Source organism: Anguilla rostrata, chromosome 11, assembly GCF_018555375.3.
Source record: "Anguilla rostrata isolate EN2019 chromosome 11, ASM1855537v3, whole genome shotgun sequence".
NCBI classification, from domain to species: Eukaryota; Metazoa; Chordata; class Actinopteri; order Anguilliformes; family Anguillidae; genus Anguilla; species Anguilla rostrata.
The window spans coordinates 35,483,933-35,508,237 of record NC_057943.1 but is presented as its reverse complement, the minus strand read 5'-3'; the positions used below and the strand labels follow the sequence as shown (position 1 = coordinate 35,508,237).

Genomic DNA, 24,305 nt, shown 5'->3' with positions numbered 1-24,305 from the left:
TGATAGTTTCACTGACCGGAAGTGCAGCTGCTCCAGGACAGGTGTTAGATTCAGTGTCCAGATGGATCCTAGTATTATTTCATATAAATAGTAATTGGATCAAGGTCTGGGATATTTAGATCCCAGTCTCACTCACCAGATGGAGTAACCTTAGTTAGGGCTCCCTGGTTCAGCTGTCAGTTTCGGTATCTGGACAAACATATTTTCCAGGTTAAAGTCACTTATTTGCAGTGCAGAAATATTACAAGATTGAAAGATTCCTGGAGGAGTAGCACTTTTACCTGCTAGGACAGAATGCCTTGGTGTCAGAGAGCAATCAGATGAATGCCTCGCAGCAGTAGATGGTCTTGCTCTCTGGGGGTACAAGTCTTGCCGCCCATTATTTCAGCACACTCCAGTCAGGGTAAACGCAAACCCATGATCACACAAACATTCATGTTACCGCTTTATTAACCGAATGAAAAAACAGCCTTACGAACCAAATGAACCACCCACTTTATGAACCAAATGAGCCACCCACCTTATGAACCACCCGCCTTATGAACCAAATGAAGAACAGCCTTATAAACAAAATGAACAAACAGCCTTAAGGATCAAAAGAACAAACAGCCTTATGGACCAAATAATAGCCTTATGAACCAAATGAACTGAACATCAAAATAATGTATTCTGTTTCCCTGGTAGCTGCATATAAAATGGATCTAAAATACAATATATTGGCATTGTTCTGTAATCTGTTTACATAGTATAATATGTTTACAAACTGTAAGTCCCTCTTTAAAAAAAAAAACCCACAGAACTGTAAATTTGAAGCAACCTTATAATTGGGTCAAATTTGAACTTTTTTCACAACACGAGCACAGGAACTTACCAGTTATTCAAAATAATTTTGACATTCAAATAATTTTCATTAAAGACAAACAGCTGATTTATAAACACACAATTGATTATATGTGTTGAAAGAAAAATTGAAAATATATACTTTAAGAACTCTTTGCAATACAGCACATAGAATAAATCACAAGCATGAATCCACTGAACAAAAATAATTTCATAAAACCCAAAGGTCCAAATAAAAATGAAAAATAAATCAATGAGAACATTTACACCAACTTTCCTTTATTCTGAAGGAAACATTACAAATCACCCCATGCTTGCCAATATTTAACCTGAATTGCATTAAACCTTTTAAATATTAAAGTTAATTTCCACTTTCACATGCAATTGCTTTTAAATTTCATACTCAAATTTGTGTTCAAAACCTATACTTATAAATTATAAGAGCAATATTAACCAATGCAAACAAGTAATTTCATATATTAATTCTCAATTTGCATGAATTCAGAATATAACCAACATGGTATTATTCAACTCAAGCCAACTCATGTCTGAGATATCACTATGAAGGAAAGTAAATAAATGATGCACTTTGTGAAGTAAAAAATTAATTGCCATATAAATTACATCGGGAGTTAATCTGATCATTCATAATTGATGGGGCCCAAATGTCACAAAAATAATTAGATACTTCAAGAAAATAGTAAAGACAACTGGGTAACAATTTAGATTGATGTATTTAATAAATGCTGAATAAACAAATAATCCGTTTAATACATTAGTAAAATACATTGTTGATGGTTATTTGACACTGTGGAATATTAGAGGTTGTTGAGGTATCTGTTAAGGCACCGTTCTAGTTCACAGATGGGCCCCACTGTCTGGTATCTCTTAAGGCACTGTTCTAGAGTGTAGGGATGGGCCTCAGGGTCTGGTATCTGTTAAGGCCTGGTATCTGTTAAGACTCTGTTCTAGTGTGTGGATGAGCCCCATGGTCTGGTATTGAATCCAGACTGTGCCAGTGCTGGCAGTGATGGGCAGCTCCTTGGGGTGAGGGTGAAGCACATATATGTCTGCAGCATTGGCAGGGCGTTAGGGCGTGTCTTTACTCAGCTCAGGGTGTGTTTACTGTTCCCAGGATGTGTCTTTACTCAGCTCAGGGTGTGTCTTTACTGAGGCCATGGTGTGTCTTTACTGAGGCCAGGGTGTGTCTTTACTAAACCCAGGGTGTGTCTTTACTCAGATCAGGGTGTGTGTTTACTCTGCCCAGGGTGTCTTTACTCAGCTCAGGGTGTGTCTTTACTGAGGCCATGGTGTGTCTTTACTAAACCCAGGGTGTGTCTTTACTGAGGCCAGAGTGTGTCTTTACTAAACCCAGGGTGTGTCTTTACTCAGATCAGGGTGTGTGTTTACTCTGCCCAGGGTGTGTCTTTACACAGCTCAGGGTGTGTCTTTACTGAGGCCATGGTGTGTCTTTACTAAACCCAGGGTGTGTCTTTACTGAGGGCAGGATGTGTCTTTACTAAACCCAGGGTGTGTCTTTACCAAGCTGAGGGCGTGTCTTTACTCAGCCCAGGGTGTGTCTTTACTGAGGTCAGGGCATGTCTTTACTGAGGCCAGGGTGTGTCTTTACTGAGGTCAGGGTGTGTCTTTACTGAGGTCAGGGTGTGTCTTTACTGAGGTCAGGGCGTGTCTTTACTAAACCCAGGGTGTGTCTTTACTCAGCTCAGGGTGTGTCTTTACCAAGCCGAGGGCGTGTCTTTACTCAGCCCAGGATGTGTGTTTACTGTGCCCAGGGTGTGTCTTTACTCAGCCCAGGGTGTGTCTTTACTAAGCCCAGGGTGTGTCTTTACTGAGGCCAGGGCGTGTCTTTACTGAGGCCAGGGCGTGTCTTTACTCAGCCCAGGGTGTGTCTTTACTGACAGCAGGGCATGCTTTTACTGAAGACTGGAAACTGCCCAACAGCATTAGGAGATGGACCTGCACTGGTAGACGGTCTGCATTGATACATAACGAGGAAGAACAGACATTTTGAGAATTTGCAACACTGACATATGCCACAGTACAAATTAGTACTTTGGTGGAAAAAATATTTTGACAAACATACCGTAGCTGCTGTAATGAAATACAATATGTGACTGCACACAACCGTATTTATTCACAGAATTATTGCATCAAGATGGTTCACTCAACAATTACACATTCTGACAAATTCAAAAACACCTCAGTATGCACTTATCTTAAATCATATCAATGGGCATAAGTAGTGGTTTTCTGATTTGGCTGATTGCATCCAAGTAAACTAAGACAGTTATACAAGTCCAGACACATTTTTGCAATCTGTAGACAATCTGTAGACAAAAACCTGAGATTTTTTTTGAAAGAACACCTACGGTGTTGTTCCAGTGAAGGTTTGTAGATTTTAAAAAGACAAGGGGGGGGTGCAGCTGTGCAGGTAGGGACTAAAATCATGGCCATTTTGACATGAGTCAGATAACGAATCTCTAAACATCAATAAATATCTAAAGTTTAAACTAAATCAGAATGTGAACACAAGCAAGGAAATAAGAGGCTTACTTGGACACACTCTACAGCCAAACCCCACTGAAGCTAAGAAACTAGCCTCACCCAAGTTGTTTGCAGGCTTAGAAAAAGTGTGCGCACCAACCTGAGGGTTGAGTCTGATTAAAACAAGTCTGTTAAGAGGGGGCCACCGGATGTGTCACCGTGGTTTGGACTGAATGAGGGCAAACCACTTTTATTACCATCATTACAGCGCAGTATTTTCTTTTCTGGACAGACAACAAATTTTTTAAGTGAATGTTTCTTCCGAATTTGTGCAAAAAAAATATTTTTTGAAGGAGTTAATGCGTGTACTTGCGCAGTGATTGTGATTAGACTAGCAGGGGGAAATAAGCAGTTTTCAGTGATGTGGGATTTGGGGGGGGGGGTTCAGTTCTTTCACAGGTCAATAAACTTTGGGACGCAGGAACTGCTCATCAATTCACATAAAAAACAACATATTGATCTCCTGAATGACTTAGAAAAAGTGGAATCCCTGAGTGTCCAGGAAAGAGAGACATCTAGAGCACTGAAGTGGAAATACAGTATTTACACGGAGTGATGTCATTATTTCCAATGACAGCAAAAAAAAATAAAAAATTCTAATAAAAAAAATCTACGGTTGAAGTGTTCACTCTCCGCCCCTCCAGTCCCCCCTCCAACCCCCCTCCAGTCCACCTCCAACCCCCCCTCCAACCCCCCTCCAGTCCACCTCCAACCCCCCTCCAACCCCCCTCCAGTCCACCTCCAACCCCCCTCCAGTCCCCCGTCCAAACCCCCCTCCAGTCCCCCTCCAACCCCACATCTCTTGTCTCAAGTTTCAGTCACTGGGCAGCTATCCCTGAGCTTGATTAGGGGTCACAGGTGAAGGACATGACTGCTCTGAACTCCATCAAGAGCTAAAGAACCGCCTGACGACAAACTGGCCCAGGAGCAGCGCTGCAAGCAGTACCAGCATGTACTTCACATAGACATTATCCAGCTCCAGAGCTGCAACCTGCAATACAGAGGGAAAGGCTTCTGCACGGCTATCTCCCCTACATATCTTTTATGCATGTTAGAGGTACATCATCATCCATGCATGTTAAATGCATATCAACAGTACAAAACTGCAGCCCAAAAGTATTAAGCCATCTGTGGTTTTTGTTTGTTTTAACCTTAGGTAGAGTGGAATTCAGTTAATATATGCACATTTATTGAATAACAAAATTTCACTACAAGCTAAAGTTATTAAGCTAACTGGGGTTTTAAAAAAACTTAAGGTAGGTAAGATTTCATTCAATTGAATTTTCAACTAAATTTATTCATGCTAAAGATAAATCAACATTTATGCATGCTAAATGCATTTCAACATTTATTCATGTTGAAGTTAAATCAACTTTTATGCAAGTTAAATGTATATAATCTATGCATGTTAGTGTGTGGTGTAGCAGAATCAGTGTGTAGTGTAGCAGAATCAGGTGAAGCAGAATCAGTGTGTGGTGTAGCAGATTCAGATGTAGCAGAATCAGTTTGTGGTGTAGCAGAATCAGGTGCATCAGAATTAGTGTGTGGTGTAGCAGAATCAGGTGCAGCAGAATCAGTGTGTGGTGTAGCAGAATCAGTGTGTGGTGTAGCAGAATCAGTGTGTGGTGTAGCAGATTCAGGTGTAGCAGAATCAGTGTGTGGTGTAGCAGAATCAGGTGCAGCAGAATCAGTGTGTGGTGTAGCAAAATCAGGTGCAGCAGAATCAGTGTGTGGTGTAGCAGGATCAAGTGTAGCAGAATCAGTGTGTTGTGTAGCAGAATCAGGTGCAGCAGAATCAGTGTGTGGTGTAGCAGATTCAGGTGCAGCAGAATCAGTGTGTGGTGTAGCAGAATCAGGTGCAGCAGAATCAGTGTGTGGTGTAGCAGAATCAGGTGCAGCAGAATCAGTGTGTGGTGTAGCAGGATCAAGTGTAGCAGAATCAGTGTGTGGTGTAGCAGAATCAGGTGCAGCAGAATCAGTGTGTGGTGTAGCAGAATCAGGTGCAGCAGAATCAGTGTGTGGTGTAGCAGGACCAAGTGTAGCAGAATCCGTGTGTGGTGTAGCAGAATCAGTGTGGTGAAGCAGAATCACGTGTAGCAGAATTAGGTGTGGTGTAACAGAATGAGGGCAGTCCTTACCCAGCCCCCTTGCTGTGCGATCCACTGTGCAATGCTGTTCCTCAGCAGGAAGTCTCCAATAAACCGTGCAATGCGGGACAGGAAGCCGGTCATGCCGTTCTTGAACACGTGCAGCGCCATGCGGTACCCGAAACTCAGCAGGGAGATCACTCGCCCCCAGTTAATGCCCGTGTCAAACAGGCTAGGACAGAGCACAGACAGACATATTACAACCCAATAACAGCATCACGTACATGCCAGTCCATCCATTTCCCAAAGTAAAAAAACACAAACATCCATAACTTGCCCGCACCCATCCCAACTCCAGCATTTGCTCACAGCCGTCCCAACTCTAGCATTTTCCCGCACCCATCCCAACTCAAAGAGTCATACTCCAACTTAGGAGAAAATATAAATCTGAGGATAATAATTGTTAAAAATATTATTTTATGTATTACAAACAAAAATGTATGTCGAAAAACCTCGATAATTGTCATCCAATGTGTCAGATGGAGAATATGACTTAAACGGGATTGCTTATTCGAACCCAAGCAGCCGTGCATATGATTGATGGCATATACCTCTTCGCGATGTCGCAGAAATAGTTGTAAGCATTTTCTGGGGTCAGCGGTAGCTGGGACAGCATCTGCATGAAGCTGAGGTCATAGCGCCTGTTGATGTCATCTCCAATAATCGCCAACTGCTGGCCAACGCGACACATCTGACTGCGGAGAGAAAAGCGGGAACAAGAACATTTATAAACAGTCAGCATCCCTGTATTATCAGCTAATAAAGGTTCTCTTTATGGCACAGCTTTTCTATAGACAGCTCACCACTACACATGCAGGGATATCAGGTGCAGAAGAATCGGGGTTAGGGTTCTCGACACACTTGTTCTTGGTTATGGTTATACACTTTGTTGTACGTCGCTCTGGATAAGAGCGTCTGCCAAATGCCTGTAATGTAATGTAATGGATATGCTGGATTATGGTGAGATATGCTGGATTATGGTGGGATATGCTGGGATATTCTGGATTATAGTGGGATATGATGGGATATGCTGGATTATAGTGGGATATGATGGGATATGCTGGATTATAGTTGGATATGATGGGATATGCTGGATTATAGTGGGATATGATGGGATATGCTGGATTATGTGGACGGGATATCAGCGCTATTCACGTCTGATCACTACATTTTCGTATTTTAAGTTTAAATGTGAGAATGTGCCCTGTTTTAGCTGGTCTGCCAGTAAATCCTTGATATTACCATTTATGACCTGTTCTGGTCAGGAAGTAGAACCTTGATTTCAGTTCTTCTTACCTGCTCTGACAGTACAAACACAATCTCAGTGCTACTTACCTTACTGTAGAAACAGGATGGTCAATTCTACTTGCCTGTACTTTTTGGGTTTGGCTATAGAGCCATGATCTCAGTGCTGCTCACCTGTTCTTGTTCAGCTGCAGAGCCATGATCTCAGTGCTGCTCACCTGTTCTTGTTCAGTTGTAGAGCCATGATCTCAGTGCTGCTCACCTGTTCTTGTTCAGCTGTAGAGTCAATCTCAGTGCTGCTCACCGGTTCTTGTTCAGCTGTAGAGAGCCATGATCTCAGTGCTGCTCACCTGTTCTTGTCAGGCTGCAGAGCCATGATCTCAGTGCTGCTCACCTGTTCTTGTTGGGCTGCAGAGCCATGATCTCAGTGCTGCTCACCTGTTCTTGTTCAGCTGTAGAGCCACGATCTCAGTGCTGCTCACCTGTTCTTGTTCAGCTGTAGAGCCATGATCTCAGTGCTGCTCACCTGTTCTTGTCGGGCTGAAGAGCCATGATCTCGGGGTCAGAGGGAAGCTCGTCCTCTCCCTCCTGCATTGCCTGGTTGTAGCGGTAAAAGACGTAGCTGCAGAACACTTCCTCGGTTTCCTGCACCACGTGCTCTTCTAAGAAAAACCAAAGCCAGACAGGGGAGTGACACAGGAGCCAGGGGACTTTAACTACTCAAACAGCTCTCCGCAGACCCGCAACACGAGTAACCTGCATTTTTCACATTCCTTGAATATACATTTGATGATTCAGCAAATATTCTTTGAGCAACATGGAAATTCTGGGGCCTGCATCGAAAACTCTGATCTCTCAGCCTGTTTTTCAGGGCCTTTACCACTCTGTTTTACACCAGAGCAGAAATACAAGTTGCAACCAGGGCTCCACATTTGCGGGCAAGGTAGACGAGTATACACGTCATTAAAATGTATTAATATTTTTATTTACATTTATATTAATTTTATTCATATAAATAATTTAACTAGAACAGAGCATGAGTCAAGAGTATACCTGAATTTCTGCATAGTTTTGTTTAAAAGCTAGATATAGATTATGAACTAAAAATACTGCCCATAATGCTTTCACAGTCATGACGACACTGTCGGACTATGTTATATAAACTCAGCTCAATATACTGCTAAAATTATTTTTGTTGTGTGAATCATGCAACCCCCTCAACCATTCCCACAACCCACACTGTGGCAAAGGCATACTCTTGATGACGACAGTAGCATGCCTCCTCCAATGAAATAAACCAATAAGCCACAGAACCACATGGATGTCAAATGCTCAATCCTATGACAACATCATTCTTCCCCTCTACTGTTGTGATTAACCCAACTGAAAACAAATACAATTAGACAGAAAACTAACTGGTGAGCAATGGGAAATATGCTACCTGAAAACTAAAAGCAGCACCTTGACTGGGTGCAACAGACAGGGAGATGGGGAGCGTGCACTAGCACTGCTTCAGTAAGACAGGGAGATGGGGAACGTGCACTAGCACTGCTTCAATAAGACAGGGAGATGGAAAACGTGCACTAGCACTGTATCAGTAAGACAGGGAAATGGGGAGCGTGCACTAGCACTGCTTCAATAAGACAGGGAGATGGAAAACGTGTACTAGCACTGTATCAGTAAGACAGGGAGATGGAAAACGTGCACTAGCACTGTATCAGTAAGACAGGGAGATGGAAAACGTGCACTAGCACTGTATCAGTAAGACAGGGAGATGGGGAACGTGCACTAGCACTGCTTCAATAAGACAGGGAGATGGAAAACGTGCACTAGCACTGTATCAGTAAGACAGGGAGATGGGGAACGTGCACTAGCACTGTATCAGTAAGACAGGGAGATGGGGAACGTGCACTAGCACTGTATCAGTAAGACAGGGAGATGGGGAACGTGCACTAGCACTGTATCAGTAAGACAGGGAGATGGGGAACGTGCACTAGCACTGCTTCAGTAAGACAGGGAGATGGGGAACGTGCACTAGCACTGTATCAGTAAGACAGGGAGATGGGGAACGTGCACTAGCACTGTATCAGTAAGACAGGGAGATGGGGAGCGTGCACTAGCACTGCTTCAATAAGACAGGGAGATGGAAAACGTGCACTAGCACTGTATCAGTAAGACAGGGAGATGGAAAACGTGCACTAGCACTGTATCAGTAAAACAGGGAGATGGGGAACGTGCACTAGCACTGTATCAGTAAGACAGGGAGATGGGGAGCGTGCACTAGCACTGTATCAGTAAAACAGGGAGATGGGGAACGTGTACTAGCACTGTATCAGTAAGACAGGGAGATGGGGAGCGTGCACTAGCACTGTATCAGTAAGACAGTGTTGGGAAACAGACAGTTTTGTGTATTCTGCATTTGGGAAGTTTCCGCTGGGCCCCAGGGGGGAAGGGGACGAGCCCCCCTGTTGTAATTCAATTTCAATGTGAATGGTACCTGTTTGAATAGGTAGGATTGGTTTGAATTTGAATGGTCCAATCAGAAGGAAGCACAGCCTCATCACCAATCAGAGGCAGTGATCCCTTTCAACAATATAATTCCACTGTATAAATCTAATCACCCAACAATACTATTTTGAACTTCCTTGCTGAGTTGTTCCCGTAGCCGGCTGCGTAATAAATCTTCCTGTTTTTACTACAAACTTTTGATCTGCTTCTTCCTGGGCTAACGGTCATTTTACCTGTTTTTGGGAACATCTTGATTCCCCTACAAATTGGCGCTGCGAGCAGGGTGGATTCGATTCCTGACCTCCGTGGGTTCCCCGACCGATGCAAGAGGAGTGAGTACTTTGTTCTACCACCATATAGATAGGCGATTGGAAGGCAAACTTGCGGAGGTCTGGAACGCTCCACCCAGTGGTATGTAACCTATACTGTAACTTGACCGGTGTAGAAGCAATTAATTGTTTGTAGTTAAAAACTGCGTCTTTTTGTGTCTATTGTGTTGTTTTTAAAACATATGTTATGTTTTAACTGATCAGGTAATGTTTTGAATGTACCAGCGCTGTTTATGTTTTGGAATATAGCTATATGGTGACAGGGTGAGGTTCATCCTAACCTGAGGAGAGTGAGTTTTCACGCCAAAAAGGTGAATACGTGGTTGCGTAGCTGCGGCAGGCTGAGTTTTTGGCCCGCGGCCCAGAGTGACTAATTATTTTCACGTCTGGTTATTCGGTTATGTGGACCGATGAAGCGTATATCGTGTCTGTGTTTTCATGTCCCGGGGAGAGTTGAGTATTTGCGCCCCGGCTCAGAGTTAAAGACAAGGGAGTGTCTCTAACTTGAGTATCTGTGAGTACGTTACCGCGGCACGTTGACATTTCAACCCGCAGTCCAAGGTGACAAACTATTTTCATATCTTGGGTAGTAGGTTTAGAAATACCTACGAAGCGTACTCTTGTCTGTGTTTTCATGTCCCGGGGAGAGTTGAGTATTTGCGCCCCGGCTCAGAGTTAAAGACAAGGGAGTGTCTCTAACTTGAGTATCTGTGAGTACGTTACCGCGGCACGTTGACATTTCAACCCGCAGTCCAAGGTGACAAACTATTTTCATATCTTGGGTAGTAGGTTTAGAAATACCTACGAAGCGTACTCTTGTCTGTGTTTTTATGTCCCGAGGAGAGTTGAGTATTTGCGCCTCGGCCTAGAGTGGGAGACAAGGGAGTGGTCTCTCACTTAGGTTTTTGTGAGTTTGTGCTGAGGCAGGCTGTGTTTTTGGCCCTCAGTCCAGGGGACGAAGATCTGAACCGTACCTGGAGTATTAGGGGAGCAGGCTATTATAGCTGCTTTTCCTAAGAAGCTTACTCGTGTCCAACGTAAATCACGTCATTGTTCCGTTGTCCGTACCGTCTTGGGTCAGTATTGTTGTTTGATCTTGTTCCGTTGTGTTCGATACCGTTTTGGGTCATTATTGTTGTTTGACATTGTTCTGAGTCTTTATTGTTTCGTGTTCGTATTGTTCTTGATAGTTTGTTAAGTGTTGGCCAGTAACGCGCATTTATAACTATATATTATTATATCTAGATACAGACTGATATGAAGTGTACACAATATAGTTGACAGATTATATTACCTAAGTAATATAATAGAATCATAGATAGTATTATAAACTGATTGAGGTTCCGGTCTAATAGCCTAAGGACTGCGGACCCTATATAAGCCTGAAATAATGGAGTAAGGTTAATAATGACTAACCTACAGATCTCTGAAGAGTTTTTCAATTGTGGGGACTAAAAATGGTGAAAGACAGGTTGAGTGAAGAAGGTTAGGAAGGCTGCTATGTGTTCTCTGCTAGGGAAAAAGGTGAGAACGGGCCTTTAGAGATACGCTGCTATCTTATGGTAATTCAGGGAATGAATTGAGTAGAGGCAGTGGTGATTTCCTGACCATGGTAATTGATGGTAGTCTTCCCATTTTTAGAAACAAAGCATTGTGGAGGAATTGGTTACGCTTTGAGAGACTGTAGTGATATATTGGGCATGGGCTGCATATAAGGATGTGGACACCATAAGCCCCTAAATATTCTTAATTTATGCGCCCAAGATAAGGGAGTAGCTATAAATAAATAAATAAATAAATAAATAAGATATCATCCTATAGGGCTATCAGCCCTACATATATTTATAAATATTATACAACATTAAAATGTAACTGTGGGTGATCTGTGGGGTTACCAAGGGCAACTGAGGCCGTGTAAATACACCAGAGATGGAGGAAGGATTTTAAATGACTGGTGATATTTGAGCTTGTGGGTGGATAGGAGATTCCTGACTAGTGCAGGAACCCCCAATACAAAATGGGGGATTGGTACAAGAAACCAACTAATCAATTCAAATGGACTAATCATTTGTTTTGAGTGAATATTGCAGGCTTGTGTCCCAAGTGTCTTTCACAGGATCACAGAACTGGACCTGACCCGGCTGAGGACAAAGCAACATTCCTGGTTGAACCTGGATCCTCGTGAAAAACATAATTGGACGACATTTTATCCAAATTTGGTCCAGACCACACAGGCTCATGATTCCATCAGCTGCTTCCAGTGACTGGAACTCTGGTGTGGTCCTACATCACATAGTTAGGAAAATACAAGGGTGAGACCCAACATGGGGCACAATAATCCCCGTCTACCCTTATAGCCCCTGGGGGCTATCTATCTCTCCATTCAGACACATCTTTCAAGGACAAGATGTGCACCAACACGGCAGGCGGAAGTTGAACCTGGATGATGGCCCCACAAAAGACATTTTTAATGTTGTACATTTTTGGTGTCCTGTTTTAATGTTGTACTTTTTGTTTTGTTGTATATAGTCTAAATGTGAAAGGTAGCCAGCCACTGGGTCAATAGCGAATGGCACAATATTGGTGACAAAAGGAGGACTACTTTCTAACCAAACTACTCAATGCCTAACATTTCCTACTGCACTAATCTAACTGACACCTCTACCACTATCTCTATTCTAATCACTCCTGATGTCACCAGTAAACACCTCTCCTCCAGCACTTCATAGCTGGGTGTTAAACCCTGATAACAAATGAAGCAAAAAGGCAACAGATGGCCCAGTGGCTAGAAGGTGGTATTTGTGTGTATTGTCACATTGTAAGTAGAGATGCCTGTACCTGGTAATAGGCCTTGTACACGACACTTGTAGAATTCTTTCCTTTGTTTTCTTTAACATTATGCAGCCGGCCTTACCCATATCAATGGGTTCTCATATCATGCTTACTACACTTTTAGAATATTGGTCAACCTCTCTTAATGTCTGCCCAGTGCCGGCCAGCAGCAGATGGGCTTCCCCTTTGTGAGCCGGGTTCTGCTCAAGGTTTCTTCATATTAAAATCTTGAAGTTTTTCCTTGCCACGGTTGCCATAGGCGTGCCACAAGGGGATTTTAGGCCTGGGTTCTATATGTGGGAGGTGTAACTGACCAAGTGACAATACTGTTCTGATTTCCTGTAAGCCAACTAAGTTGACCTCGCCATATGCTTTATGTTGGGTCAAAAAGGAGGGACTGTTGGGAAACAGACAGTTTTGTGTATTCTGCATTTGGGAAGTTTCCGCTGGGCCCCAGGGGGGAAGGGGACGAGCCCCCCTGTTGTAATTCAATTTCAATGTGAATGGTACCTGTTTGAATAGGTAGGATTGGTTTGAATTTGAATGGTCCAATCAGAAGGAAGCACAGCCTCATCACCAATCAGAGGCAGTGATCCCTTTCAACAATAGAATTCCACTGTATAAATCTAATCACCCAACAATACTATTTTGAACTTCCTTGCTGAGTTGTTCCCGTAGCCGGCTGCGTAATAAATCTTCCTGTTTTTACTACAAACTTTTGATCTGCTTCTTCCTGGGCTAACGGTCATTTTACCTGTTTTTGGGAACATCTTGATTCCCCTACAACAGGGAGATGGGGAACGTGCACTAGCACTGTATCAGTAAGACAGGGAGATGGGGAACGTGCACTAGCACTGTATCAGTAAAACAGGGAGATGGGGAATGTGCACTAGCACTGTATCAGTAAGACAGGGAGATGGAAAACGTGCACTAGCACTGTATCAGTAAGACAGGGAGATGGGGAACGTGCACTAGCACTGTATCAGTAAGACAGGGAGATGGGGAACATGCACTAGCACTGTATCAGTAAGACAGGGAGATGGGGAGCATGCACTAGCACTGTATCAGTAAGACAGGGAGATGGGGAGCGTGCACTAGCACTGCTTCAATAAGACAGGGAGATGGAAAACGTGCACTAGCACTGTATCAGTAAGACAGGGAGATGGGGAATGTGCACTAGCACTGTATCAGTAAGACAGGGAGATGGAAAACGTGCACTAGCACTGTATCAGTAAAACAGGGAGATGGGGAACGTGCACTAGCGGATGTTCTTTTTTTTTTTTTTAAGTGTGTGCTACTATATACGGAGCCGTTCTTACCGGTATCCGGGGGCAACGAGTCTCCATTGTTCTCATTCTGGTCAGGCTTCCAGGGGTCATCTCCGCCCCCGGTGGCCATGGCTCCGCCCAATCAGGCGTGGCAATAATGTCCTTTGAAATAAATGACATTGTGCATAGTGTACAGTGTATAGTGTACCCATATTCATACATTTCTTTCAAAACCACTGCCAATCAACTGAGAGATCTAGAGATCACCTTTTTCTTTTTTTTTTTTAATTGAGACCTGCTTTGGAACATTTTCAGACATGGGTACAGCTACAGTTGTCACCATGTAATGTGAATATATGACCCATTTTAAATACAGGTACGGTAGGAAAGAATGGAAGTGCCAGTGTAAAATCACTCAGGGTGTGATTCTGGCTTGATGTTTCGTACAAGGTAAGTGCAGCTTTTCCCTGCAAACATCCCACGGATTAAATGGCGATAGGACAGGCAGTGTATCCAAGTTGAACTATGTGGTTATTCCCTGCACTTGGACCGGTACTTCTCTCTAGGGGTTTCGTCATACTTGTTCCTGATATGGTTATACACTTTGTTGTACGTCGCTCTGGATAAGAGCGTCTGCCAAATGCCTGTAATGAATGAAATAATGAATAATGTATCTCACAGAACAGTTTTATTAGTGGGTGCCAGTGTGGACAAGGTGGGGTTTTTTTTTTTTAAACATTCATAAAAAAAATTCACTGTAGTAATGAGAGTATTCTCGTCCAAATCAATGGTGACCCCAGCTCTTCGATGAGCACACTGCTCAGGGAAGACAGTTGTATATACTCAAAGTATACTCAAATATGACTGAAAATCTAGATCCTGGCACAACTGTGCGTACGCTCTGTGCACCAAGAACTGAAGTACACAGCCGCCACCAAGCACTGGATGGGTGAAGCCTTGCTGTTATTAGCAGTACTGCAGCGACAGCAAGCATCCAATACTGCTACAGCAAGCATCTCACTATCGCTACAGCATGCATCTCACTGCTGCTACAGCAAGCATCTCACTATCGCCACAGTAAGCATCTCACTACCGCTACAGCAAGCATCTCACTGCCGCTACAGCAAGCATCTCACTGCCGCTACAGCAAGCATCTCACTATCACTACAGCAAGCATCTCATTGCTGCTACAGCAAGCATCTCACTACTGCTACAGCAAGCATCTCACAGCTGCTACAGCAAGCACCTCACAGCTGCTACAGCAAGCATCTCACTGCCTCTACAGCAAGCATCTCACTGCTGCTATAGCAAGCATCTCATTGCTGCTACAGCAAGCATCTCATTGCTGCTACAGCAAGCATCTCACTGCTGCTACAGCAAGCACCTCACTATCGCTACAGCAAGCATCTCACTGCCTCTACAGCAAGCATCTCACTGCTGCTATAGCAAGCATCTCATTGCTGCTACAGCAAGCATCTCATTGCTGCTACAGCAAGCATCTCACTGCTGCTACAGCAAGCACCTCACTATCGCTACAATAAGCATCTCACTACCACTACAGCAAGCATCTCACTGCTGCTACAGCAAGCATCTCACAGCTGCTACAGCAAGCATCTCACTATCGCTATACTATACTATAACACTATAGTTTTTTCTCACCTAAAATATTGTTTGAGTGGATTCAGATGATTTTGGCTGTGCCTGGTCAGTTTAGAAACATGCTGGACAAATCCTGGTTCAAATTTCATGACAATATCACCAAAATAGAGAATTCTGCATTGGTTTTTCTGAGCTATGTCAAGGCGGGTTTCCAAAAAAGCCATTGGTCCAAAAGGAAACTTGGTCACCAAATTATATTATGGGTCTTTAGAGGTGTAAAATAGTATATATTATAAAATTAAATTAGCACTCTTTCCCCTGCCTGTCAACCTCTCCCTCCCTCCCCCTCATCCTCTCCATCTCCACCTCTACCGCCACCTCCCTCCCTAATTTTAGCTTTAGGCTTTGGAGTATTAAAAAAAATCTAACCCAAGGGCAGTAATTGGCATGGCTAAAACATACACCAGAACCCTAATGTGTTCACAAAAATGTTTTATTTCACCAGTGTAAGGACGTACTTTGCAATGTAAACCTATGGCAATGTTGCTTTTCTGGCACCGGCTGCAATGCCGCAGCCAGCCACTGGGTAGGGACGAGCTTCACAACTCATTTTGAACGCTGGGGGCCAGGGTTAAACACAGCCCCAGGTTACTGGTATTTAAATTTAACCGTCTGTGTTTGTTTGTTGATGGAATAATACATCAAGCTGCACGTCATATTTGAGGGATCACAGTGTTAATTTACTTCCTGAATAGTATGCTCCTGAAAATATGTGAACACAAAAATAAGTATTCAACTGGGCATTTTAAAGTACACTCAATATTCAGAAATTCTGCATAATTAAGAGCTTTTTAAAAAGTATACTCAAATAGCACACTCAATAGTAGGCAAGTGTGCCGATTCAGACACGGCCCAGAGATCAATCAAGGACCGTCCCATATCATTCCAGTCTCCTGTTTGGGAACCTTGTTTCCCAGGAAACTACAGAAACAATAGGCACAGTGGTGGATTGAGTGAAGACAGGATGCCAGTATCGTTCAACTGAACTCGGACATGCTGCTGGCAATACATGAAATATGCTACATGACAAAACAGACTGGAGTGCAAGCCCTTCTCCCCATGGCACTCAAGCAGTCTCTCAAAGGAGATTCAGGCTGGGCCAACGGAACAACCAATGCCACTGGAGTTTTAAATTGCATAGTATCTTAAGCATGTGCAAACACAAATATGCTTTAAGCAAACTACAACTGTAGCAATATTGACATGCTGCATTTTGTATTACCTACCTATGTTCATATTTAAGGAAAAAAAGACCAAATGCAAGCATTAATTTTGTTCAGCATGACATTATGGCCAAATAGCCACTGTTCATAATCTCATAATAGATGAAAAGCTATTTTAGATTGTGTATTTCATTTTTTTTTTCTGTTATACTGAAAACATACCCAACTGTAAAGCCAAAACCGAGATACATTCCAAATCAAGATTTTTTTGCACCGTTACACCTTAGTTTAGACCTTTCCGCGCCAATGAATAATATGAAGAGAAGCTAAAATGGCATACATGATGCAGCCACCCAAACCCTCCCAGGCACACCACCCAATTACAGAGCCACCACAATCCTCCACAGAAGTCACAACTTGTACTGTAATACAGCTCCAGAGCTTAGCTGAGCAGGGCCTTCCCGTTTTTGGTCTCAGCTGAGCAAGGCCTTCCTGTTTGTGGTCTTAGCTGAACAGGGCCTTCCCGTTCGTGGTCTCAGCTGAGCAAGGCCTTCCTGTTAGTGGTCTTAGCTGAACAGGGCCTTCCCATTTGTGGGCCCAACTGTACCATTAATCAGCTTCCTCTCTTCCCAACCAGCAGGACCGTAACTAACACTGAGGACACAAAGGTCATGTTCTTAGGGCTGCGACAGTATGGATTTTTTCTTACCGCCGTGAAAAAGCAACGTATACCCGTGGTTCGGCGTCTTACCGCCAAAAAAAATTAAAATTAATTAACGTAGACTAACTATGTTCCGTACACTCAGGGACCATTCATCCGTTGTTAGGAGCCAGACAAGCATGTTCGTGTGCTCATTCTCCAGGGAAATGATCATTCTACAATCTACACTCTGATTGAAGTGTTTTGAACAAATGGTATTTGAGAAAAGTGGGAAAACTCTCCCCCGTAAAGGGACACCTCGGCCTTTTAACAGTTCTAAAATCAATGCGCTACAAAATCCAGCATCCTAAAGCAGTTAAAACAGCAACATTATGTGTTGTTACTTCCCCTCCCCTTTTCAATGTCCAATTTCGCAATAGATGGCAACGTTGAATCACGGTTCTTGTTACTGACTTCATTTAGGGATGCCAACCATCCCTCAAAATACAGAACCGTCCCTTATTTGGACAGCAGAATAGGCATTCCACATTTAACTCATGGCTACGGGACGCATTTTCATCCATATCTTTGTGAACAATTCCGTTTGTAGTAACCGCTGTTTTGAATACAATTCAATAGCATGCTGTGAGACCATTCTGACCTAAAACCCGGAATTTTAATATTGGCTATGTGACAAGTGACGGCGAACCTATCATAAAGCTAACTGGCATTCAAACACAGTTTCAGAGTGTCTTGGAAAAACGCGATGTCTACACTGCGAGACCGCAACATTTTGAAAAGCAAGACAGAGCTAGGGAGATTAATTTGTTTGAGTTATGGTTTCACATAGTTTTCTTAAATAATGTAATGACAAATATGACCAAAATTGGTGCTAATTCATTGTATGGTATAAAACAAAAAGGAACTATTTTTTCTTGATAGACTCGTTGGTTTCACAGAATTAACGACCAGAGTTTTTGCATAACGACGGTGCAAATGGAACTACACACACGCGCTCGTCACACGTCCACATCTTTAAACCCCGCGGGTTTAATAAAAACGTCTTCGCCTCGGCCGCATCACCGCCCCCGTCGAACATTATTTTCAAATAACGGGAGAGCCTGTCGTGGTTTATTCCTTGCGTATTGCGTGTATATATTTAATTTAACGTTATATCACAAGTACTCAAGCATAGAAATAATTAATAATAATCGGGGACACACAAAAGAAATTCCCCACATGTTTAATGGACTGACTGTCCCTCCCCCTCGCGTGCGAAGCTGAAGTGGCAAGCAACTGAAAAGTTTTGTTTCTCCAGAAGCCCTCGAACACAGGATGCAAGACAGTCAATGATGATAACTAAACAATGATTAGTGTTTATATGATAAGTTTACATTTCATATCACACACCATATGCACTCCTGTAACTTACACCAGCAAAAAAAAAAAAAAAAAAAAAAATATTTGCGGTGATGATGGTACTGAGCTCAACCCCGCGGTAGACATCACATGACCGCGGTACTGCGGTAATCGTCACATTGCCACAGCCCTACATGTCCTCTTTTTTTCCATGTCCATTTATGGTGCACAGCATTTACACCATAAGTTGCATCCTCAAAAATGAACAAATTAAAGGAGAAAAAAGAGCAAACCCAAGCCTAGACCCCCCACCCCCCAACTCACCTCACCCCTCCCCTGCCAAGTCTCTTGACCTCTGTATTTTTTAGGTTCATGTTTATGCCTCTGCCAGCTAAATATCAAATATTCCCAGTGTATCCAACTCTACTGCATTGTGCACTGTTTTCATGCAATATGGTAAAACTAGTTAAACGGGACCATCCCCAGCCACTGTAAATCTCACACACCTGACAATATGCACACACATTCTCATGAACCCTAACCCTACTCATCTAGGGTGGAGAGCTCCTAAAAACACACACTGCACAGAGACCTAAAAATGAAACGGAATGTGTGTCACAGAACCAAAATAATATTTTGTATTTCCTCAAAGCCCACTCACAGAAAAACAGGCCGTTTAGTTGCAGCATTTTCAAATTTTACAATAAAACGCTGTCTATACTACTTTCAATTTCCCCTTTGATTTGAGCCTTGGAGAACTCAAAACGTTTTTAAAAATCTGAAAAATCATCCTGAGTAGAGATGCAATATTTTGGGAGTTTCAGGAGATCAGGGATCTTCAGAAAGTTTTAGGAATTTGCCAGAAATTTTCTGGCCCTTTGCAACCCTAATCCTGAGTTCAGGTAAGACGGTGTGAATAATCGCGTCTTGCACCTTGCCTATCCCAGCATGCCTGGGGCAAGAGAATCAGGAACACACCCTGGTTGAGGGAGGGTGATTTTCAGTTATTTCACAGACAGTGACTGCATTAATGCGCTCGACTCCAAATCAATTCCTAGCATGCAGAGGAATCCATTTTTAAAACGCATATCACCACTCATTGTATGGAAAATGCATGCACGCATAACAACACCCATCAGTACCCAGGGTTTTCCAGCATAATAAAGTTTTAATGCTTAGCCTATTGTGTCAATAAACAGTCGGTGTGAGATATGATACAAACAGAGCATATGAGTGAGTTTGACATGGGGAGGAGGCCAGGGGCGCAACAACCTACTTCTCAGGGTGGGTGCAAGATGCAACTTGGCCGCCCCCCCCCCCCCCCCCCGAAAAAAACAGTGTTGATCAATATAAAACAGATTTATTTACTTTTTTATTTTTAATACATCACATACAACATTAGTAATCGCTGGTTTGTTATCAGCAGAGCATTATTTACATTTAGCTGTCGATAGCTAACGTTAGCTAGCCATGTGATAAACAGGCTAAAGTCAACTGAATGCAGGACTGGAGGAAAGAGCGGGTTAAGTTAGCTAGCTAACGTTAGCTAACGAGCAAGCTAATGGTAGCTAACTTCTTTCCACCAGTCCTGCATTCAGTTAGCCTGTTTATCACTGCCAGATGTTAACATTACTTGAGCTATATCCACAGCAACCTACTATTTATTAGTATGAAAACTTTCTTTCAAACTATCTTTCAGTTGCTAGCTAACCTTAGCTAACTTTAGTCAGCTTGCTTACCTAACGTTAGTATTCCCGCCTCCATTTGCTAAGCTCTGACTGGATTCTGAACTGCTCTGATCACCCTGCTCCTGCTGTGATTTTGGTTTGGTTACCCAGTTTGACAGTGATGTTCTCATCCTTCTTTCTGTATCCTGTCTAGTCATTTTTCTTTTTCGGTTTTCGGCGCCCAAAGGCTTCTTTCTCCCATCCATGATGGTAACGTTCGTTAACTATCGAACGGTACCATTGTTATTCTCCTAACGTTAGTCCTGCCCTGAGCCAGTCAGTTTTTTTGTACGCTCTTTGGGGCCCCCGCTGATGTTGCGCCCGGGTGCATTGCACCCTCTGCACCCCCCCTCGCTGCGCCGCCGGAGGAGGCACATTTGCTCCCCAGCCCCTACTCCTGCCCGTGCCCACAATAAACAGTATAGTTAGTGGAAAAAGTTGTGGTCAGCTAGCTAACTAAATAACTATTATGTTTCACAAGCTAGCTATTGAGCTTTCTTACTGACGACTAACCCCAGCCAGCTAGCTAGACAGTAGAACAGTTGTAGCTGGCTACATTGCATTAGATAGATTATTCGTAGATTAGTGAAGCATAGGCCCATTATGCATTATTGTTTCCCAGTGTTCAGTGTTCACACTGAAAAAAATTACTTCCCACTGTAATATCTGAAATCATATTTGTTTGTAATAAATATGTCCATTGGACATGATTGGGTGAATAAATCCATTCACTCATATTCACATATGAAATATTGTAACTGCCATGCTTATTTACGTTTAGAGGCATATTCGTTCAAGTAACATTCATACAAGCAAATAAAACCTGCTTGCCCGTCTTAATTTGCCGAATTTTTCTGTAGGATACGAGCCATAAAAAAACGAGCTGACATTTAGTTATCTTTTGTAGGTAATCTAGCTTTTGGATACGATGTATGGTAGCCTACTGAACCACACACACATTTGGTGTAATATCTGGTATAATGGGAAATTTTAGTTCTCTGCCATCTCCGCTTTCTAATTTTGGACTGTGTCAGATTCTGTGGAATGGTCTTTCAATCTCTGTGGGCGTGAGCACGATGATACCTCCTTAAGATGTGAAAAGACTTCCACGGAAGCATACATCGATGTGTCCTTTGCTGGAGGAGGCGTGGAGCCGAGTTTGAAGACACTTCGCTCGTGTCGTCCGATACTGATCAAAGATCAATATTGGAGGAGACAACAAAGGTTGGTTTCCGGGGCATGGAGGAGAGGACGTGGTATGGAGGAAAGGAGGATGCCTTTTTCGAGCAATGGGACACACCCTACGACGATTCTAAACGATGTGATCGAAGCCAGTGTTTACGGTGCAGGTGCATATAAAGAGTGAAGTAGCCACTGCTCCTTTTTTGCATGGCAAATAGGCCTAGATGAGAGGACCGACATCTCCGAAAGCTCAGCGGTTCATAGTCTTAAATGGGCCGCCAGCTTTTTTCTGGGTACAGCTGGTCATGTGACATGGTCAGTGTGCAAGAATCCAGAAAAGCCCAGATAGAGCATGACAATAACAGGGGTACAATCACGGGTGGGGCGGGGGTGTTTGCTTCACCAAACATTCTGGTCAGCAGCCGTTACTGCCTGAGTCACAAGATGAGTTTGCTGCGTTTTGAGAATACGTTTATCTTTATGAGCGTTCTGCTGAAAATGCAACCAATCAAACAGGTAATAGCTCAAAGTCCATAGGCTAGTTCCAGTGCTAATTATTATAAGTAGATCCAAAACCTGCTCCAGTCTGCAAACAGAGTAATGATAATCTTCTAGTCAATAACTAGATAGATTTATATTCTCACCTCATACGTGTCACATTTTTATGGAAGGTGTTGTTTGTTCTACAAGTTAAATGAACCACAGCTGCTAATTTAATTATTCAAGGGAAATTTGTGTGCTCTTTTTTAAACAGCAATGTATCACACTGTGAAAGGTAACAGACCAATCACACAAAGTAACAATAATAATAAAACTCATCATTTTGCTCTTTTGGCTGGGAATTAGTTTAACTAGCATATATTTGACATCACTACAAAAAATGTACACAATAAGACTGACTTCTTTATACTTAAAAAAAAATAATAATAAGAATAGACTGCATCATGTCTCTACAGCCAATACAGGTGTGCAGAGACAAAGCCCAAACGCAGCCTGCACATGGGACATAGTGGAAGGAACTTCTTGTATAGCGTCAGCACGGTCGACCGTCACCGGAGATAAGGCAGTGACTTCTCGGCCGACTGTACTCCACCTAACTTGAGCAGACTCTGCTCCTGCTCACAGTCTTCCACGGGTGGTAGATCCCGCTTTATGAAGCCCACCCGTGAACTGGAACAGAGCCTTAACAAGATGAGCCACCCAGCAGCTCCTGGCTGACTTTTTTTTTTACACAGGTGTCAGTGCAAATGAATAAACAGATGTGTGTTTTGGAAAGCATTCCCAGTGCTCTGGCATCTACAGAACTTCGGAAACACGGACAAATAAACTTCAACTAGGAAATACAAACTCTGCGGGCCATCTAGGCTAGCTGACACATTAAGATATCATTTAAATTATTAAGTAGCTAGTTGTTGGTTACCTAGGTTAAGTTAATGACTGCACTCTTAAACTTTCGTCAATTAATAATTTGACGATTACATAGTTAGCCTAATAGCTCTAGCGAGCATACTACCGGTTTCACCACCGCTATTCACTCAGCCAGCCCGCTAACAACATCCAACTGGACTGAGGTTTGTGTGAGAGAATAAGTTCCTGAAAGACCGGGATTGGCAAGCTTCGACTATTAAACTAACTTTGCAAAATAAGGCTTTCGGGAAAAGACATCAGCGAGCAACAGCTACTGCTAATTTACCTCGCTAGCTAAAAATTGTTTTCCCTCGTTTACCCCACAACTCAGTCAGCTCGCTAGTTTTAAATACTCACACCAAAGCATCAAATTATGTATATACATATCTTACCTCAGCTACTGCCTTATTGATTTTGCGAAGTTTTCAGAGCGTTTACACAATAACCACCCCACGGAGGAACCAGGAAGCGCTGAAACCACCGAAAGAATTCCTGTTCCGAAGGAATATCCTACTCATTGCAACCCTATCAAAATAAAAGCTCACAGTAAGCTTGTTTTAGGTTTCCTGTGGTATACTGAACGTGGTCGATTTTGCAGCGTCAGTTATTACCTAGCCAATTAGCCAAATGTTACAATTAGTCATTCGATTTTTTCTTTAAACAAATAAATAAAACCATTTGTATAATTTTGTGTAGTCGGATGTAATTAAACACACCGAATTTGGGCATGTCAAATTGATAATTGTAACAAACTGAGAATAGGATCTGTAAACTTTTCACATTCGATGAACAAATTACTGGGAGGAAGGCGATGCCGCTAACTGTCAGCAGGGACAGCTTGTGCTGGTATTCACCCTATGCAAATACAATAGGCTAAGGTCCCCAAAATGATTTTCGTTATGCCAAAGTGAAATATCCCTTTAAGGGTAGCCTGTGTAAGGTTTTTCAGATTTGAACAAATTTAAGGGATACTGTTGATCATTTATAAATTAAACATGTATATGTGTAATTTGTACAATTTATGAATTGGCTGCATGGTAAAACTGATTAAATCAACAATCCCAAAATTCATAAATGGATTCATAAAGAGTGAGTATGATTGATCCGAATCTCATTCGTTCTCTCGTGTCAGACTTCGTAATTATGTGCTTTCCTTTGACCAGTTTTTCAAATACCCTGTAGGTGGCAGTAAGGCTAATGGCATGGTAAATTCTCTAGTAAATGTAGTGAAAGCGGAAGACCGATACGCAATAATTGATAAACGGTATTAAATGTAATGAGATGTTTAGTAGTAACAGAATGGGGAGCAAAAAGAACAGCACTTGCAATCATATACAAATGATTAATTAGATCAGTGTTTGATTGTGGGTGTATAGTTCATGGATCTGCAGCAGACAGTTGGCTAAAGAAGCTAGATGCAATATCAGGTGTTAA

At 42.7% G+C, this 24,305-nt stretch overlaps 1 protein-coding gene across 1 annotated transcript; it reads right to left on the bottom strand.

Annotated features, from left to right (window-relative positions):
* Window positions 1–4,171: 4,171 nt before the first annotated feature.
* Window positions 4,172–23,421, bottom strand: LOC135234733 (bcl-2 homologous antagonist/killer-like). Its single transcript, XM_064299620.1, has 6 exons — window positions 23,264–23,421; window positions 13,786–13,896; window positions 7,324–7,459; window positions 6,104–6,247; window positions 5,544–5,724; window positions 4,172–4,396 (listed from the first exon to the last, which is right to left on the bottom strand). Exons 2-6 carry the CDS (start codon window positions 13,862–13,864, stop codon window positions 4,292–4,294), a joined length of 645 nt encoding a protein of 214 aa, XP_064155690.1. The 5' UTR covers window positions 13,865–13,896; window positions 23,264–23,421; the 3' UTR covers window positions 4,172–4,291.
* Window positions 23,422–24,305: the final 884 nt, after the last annotated feature.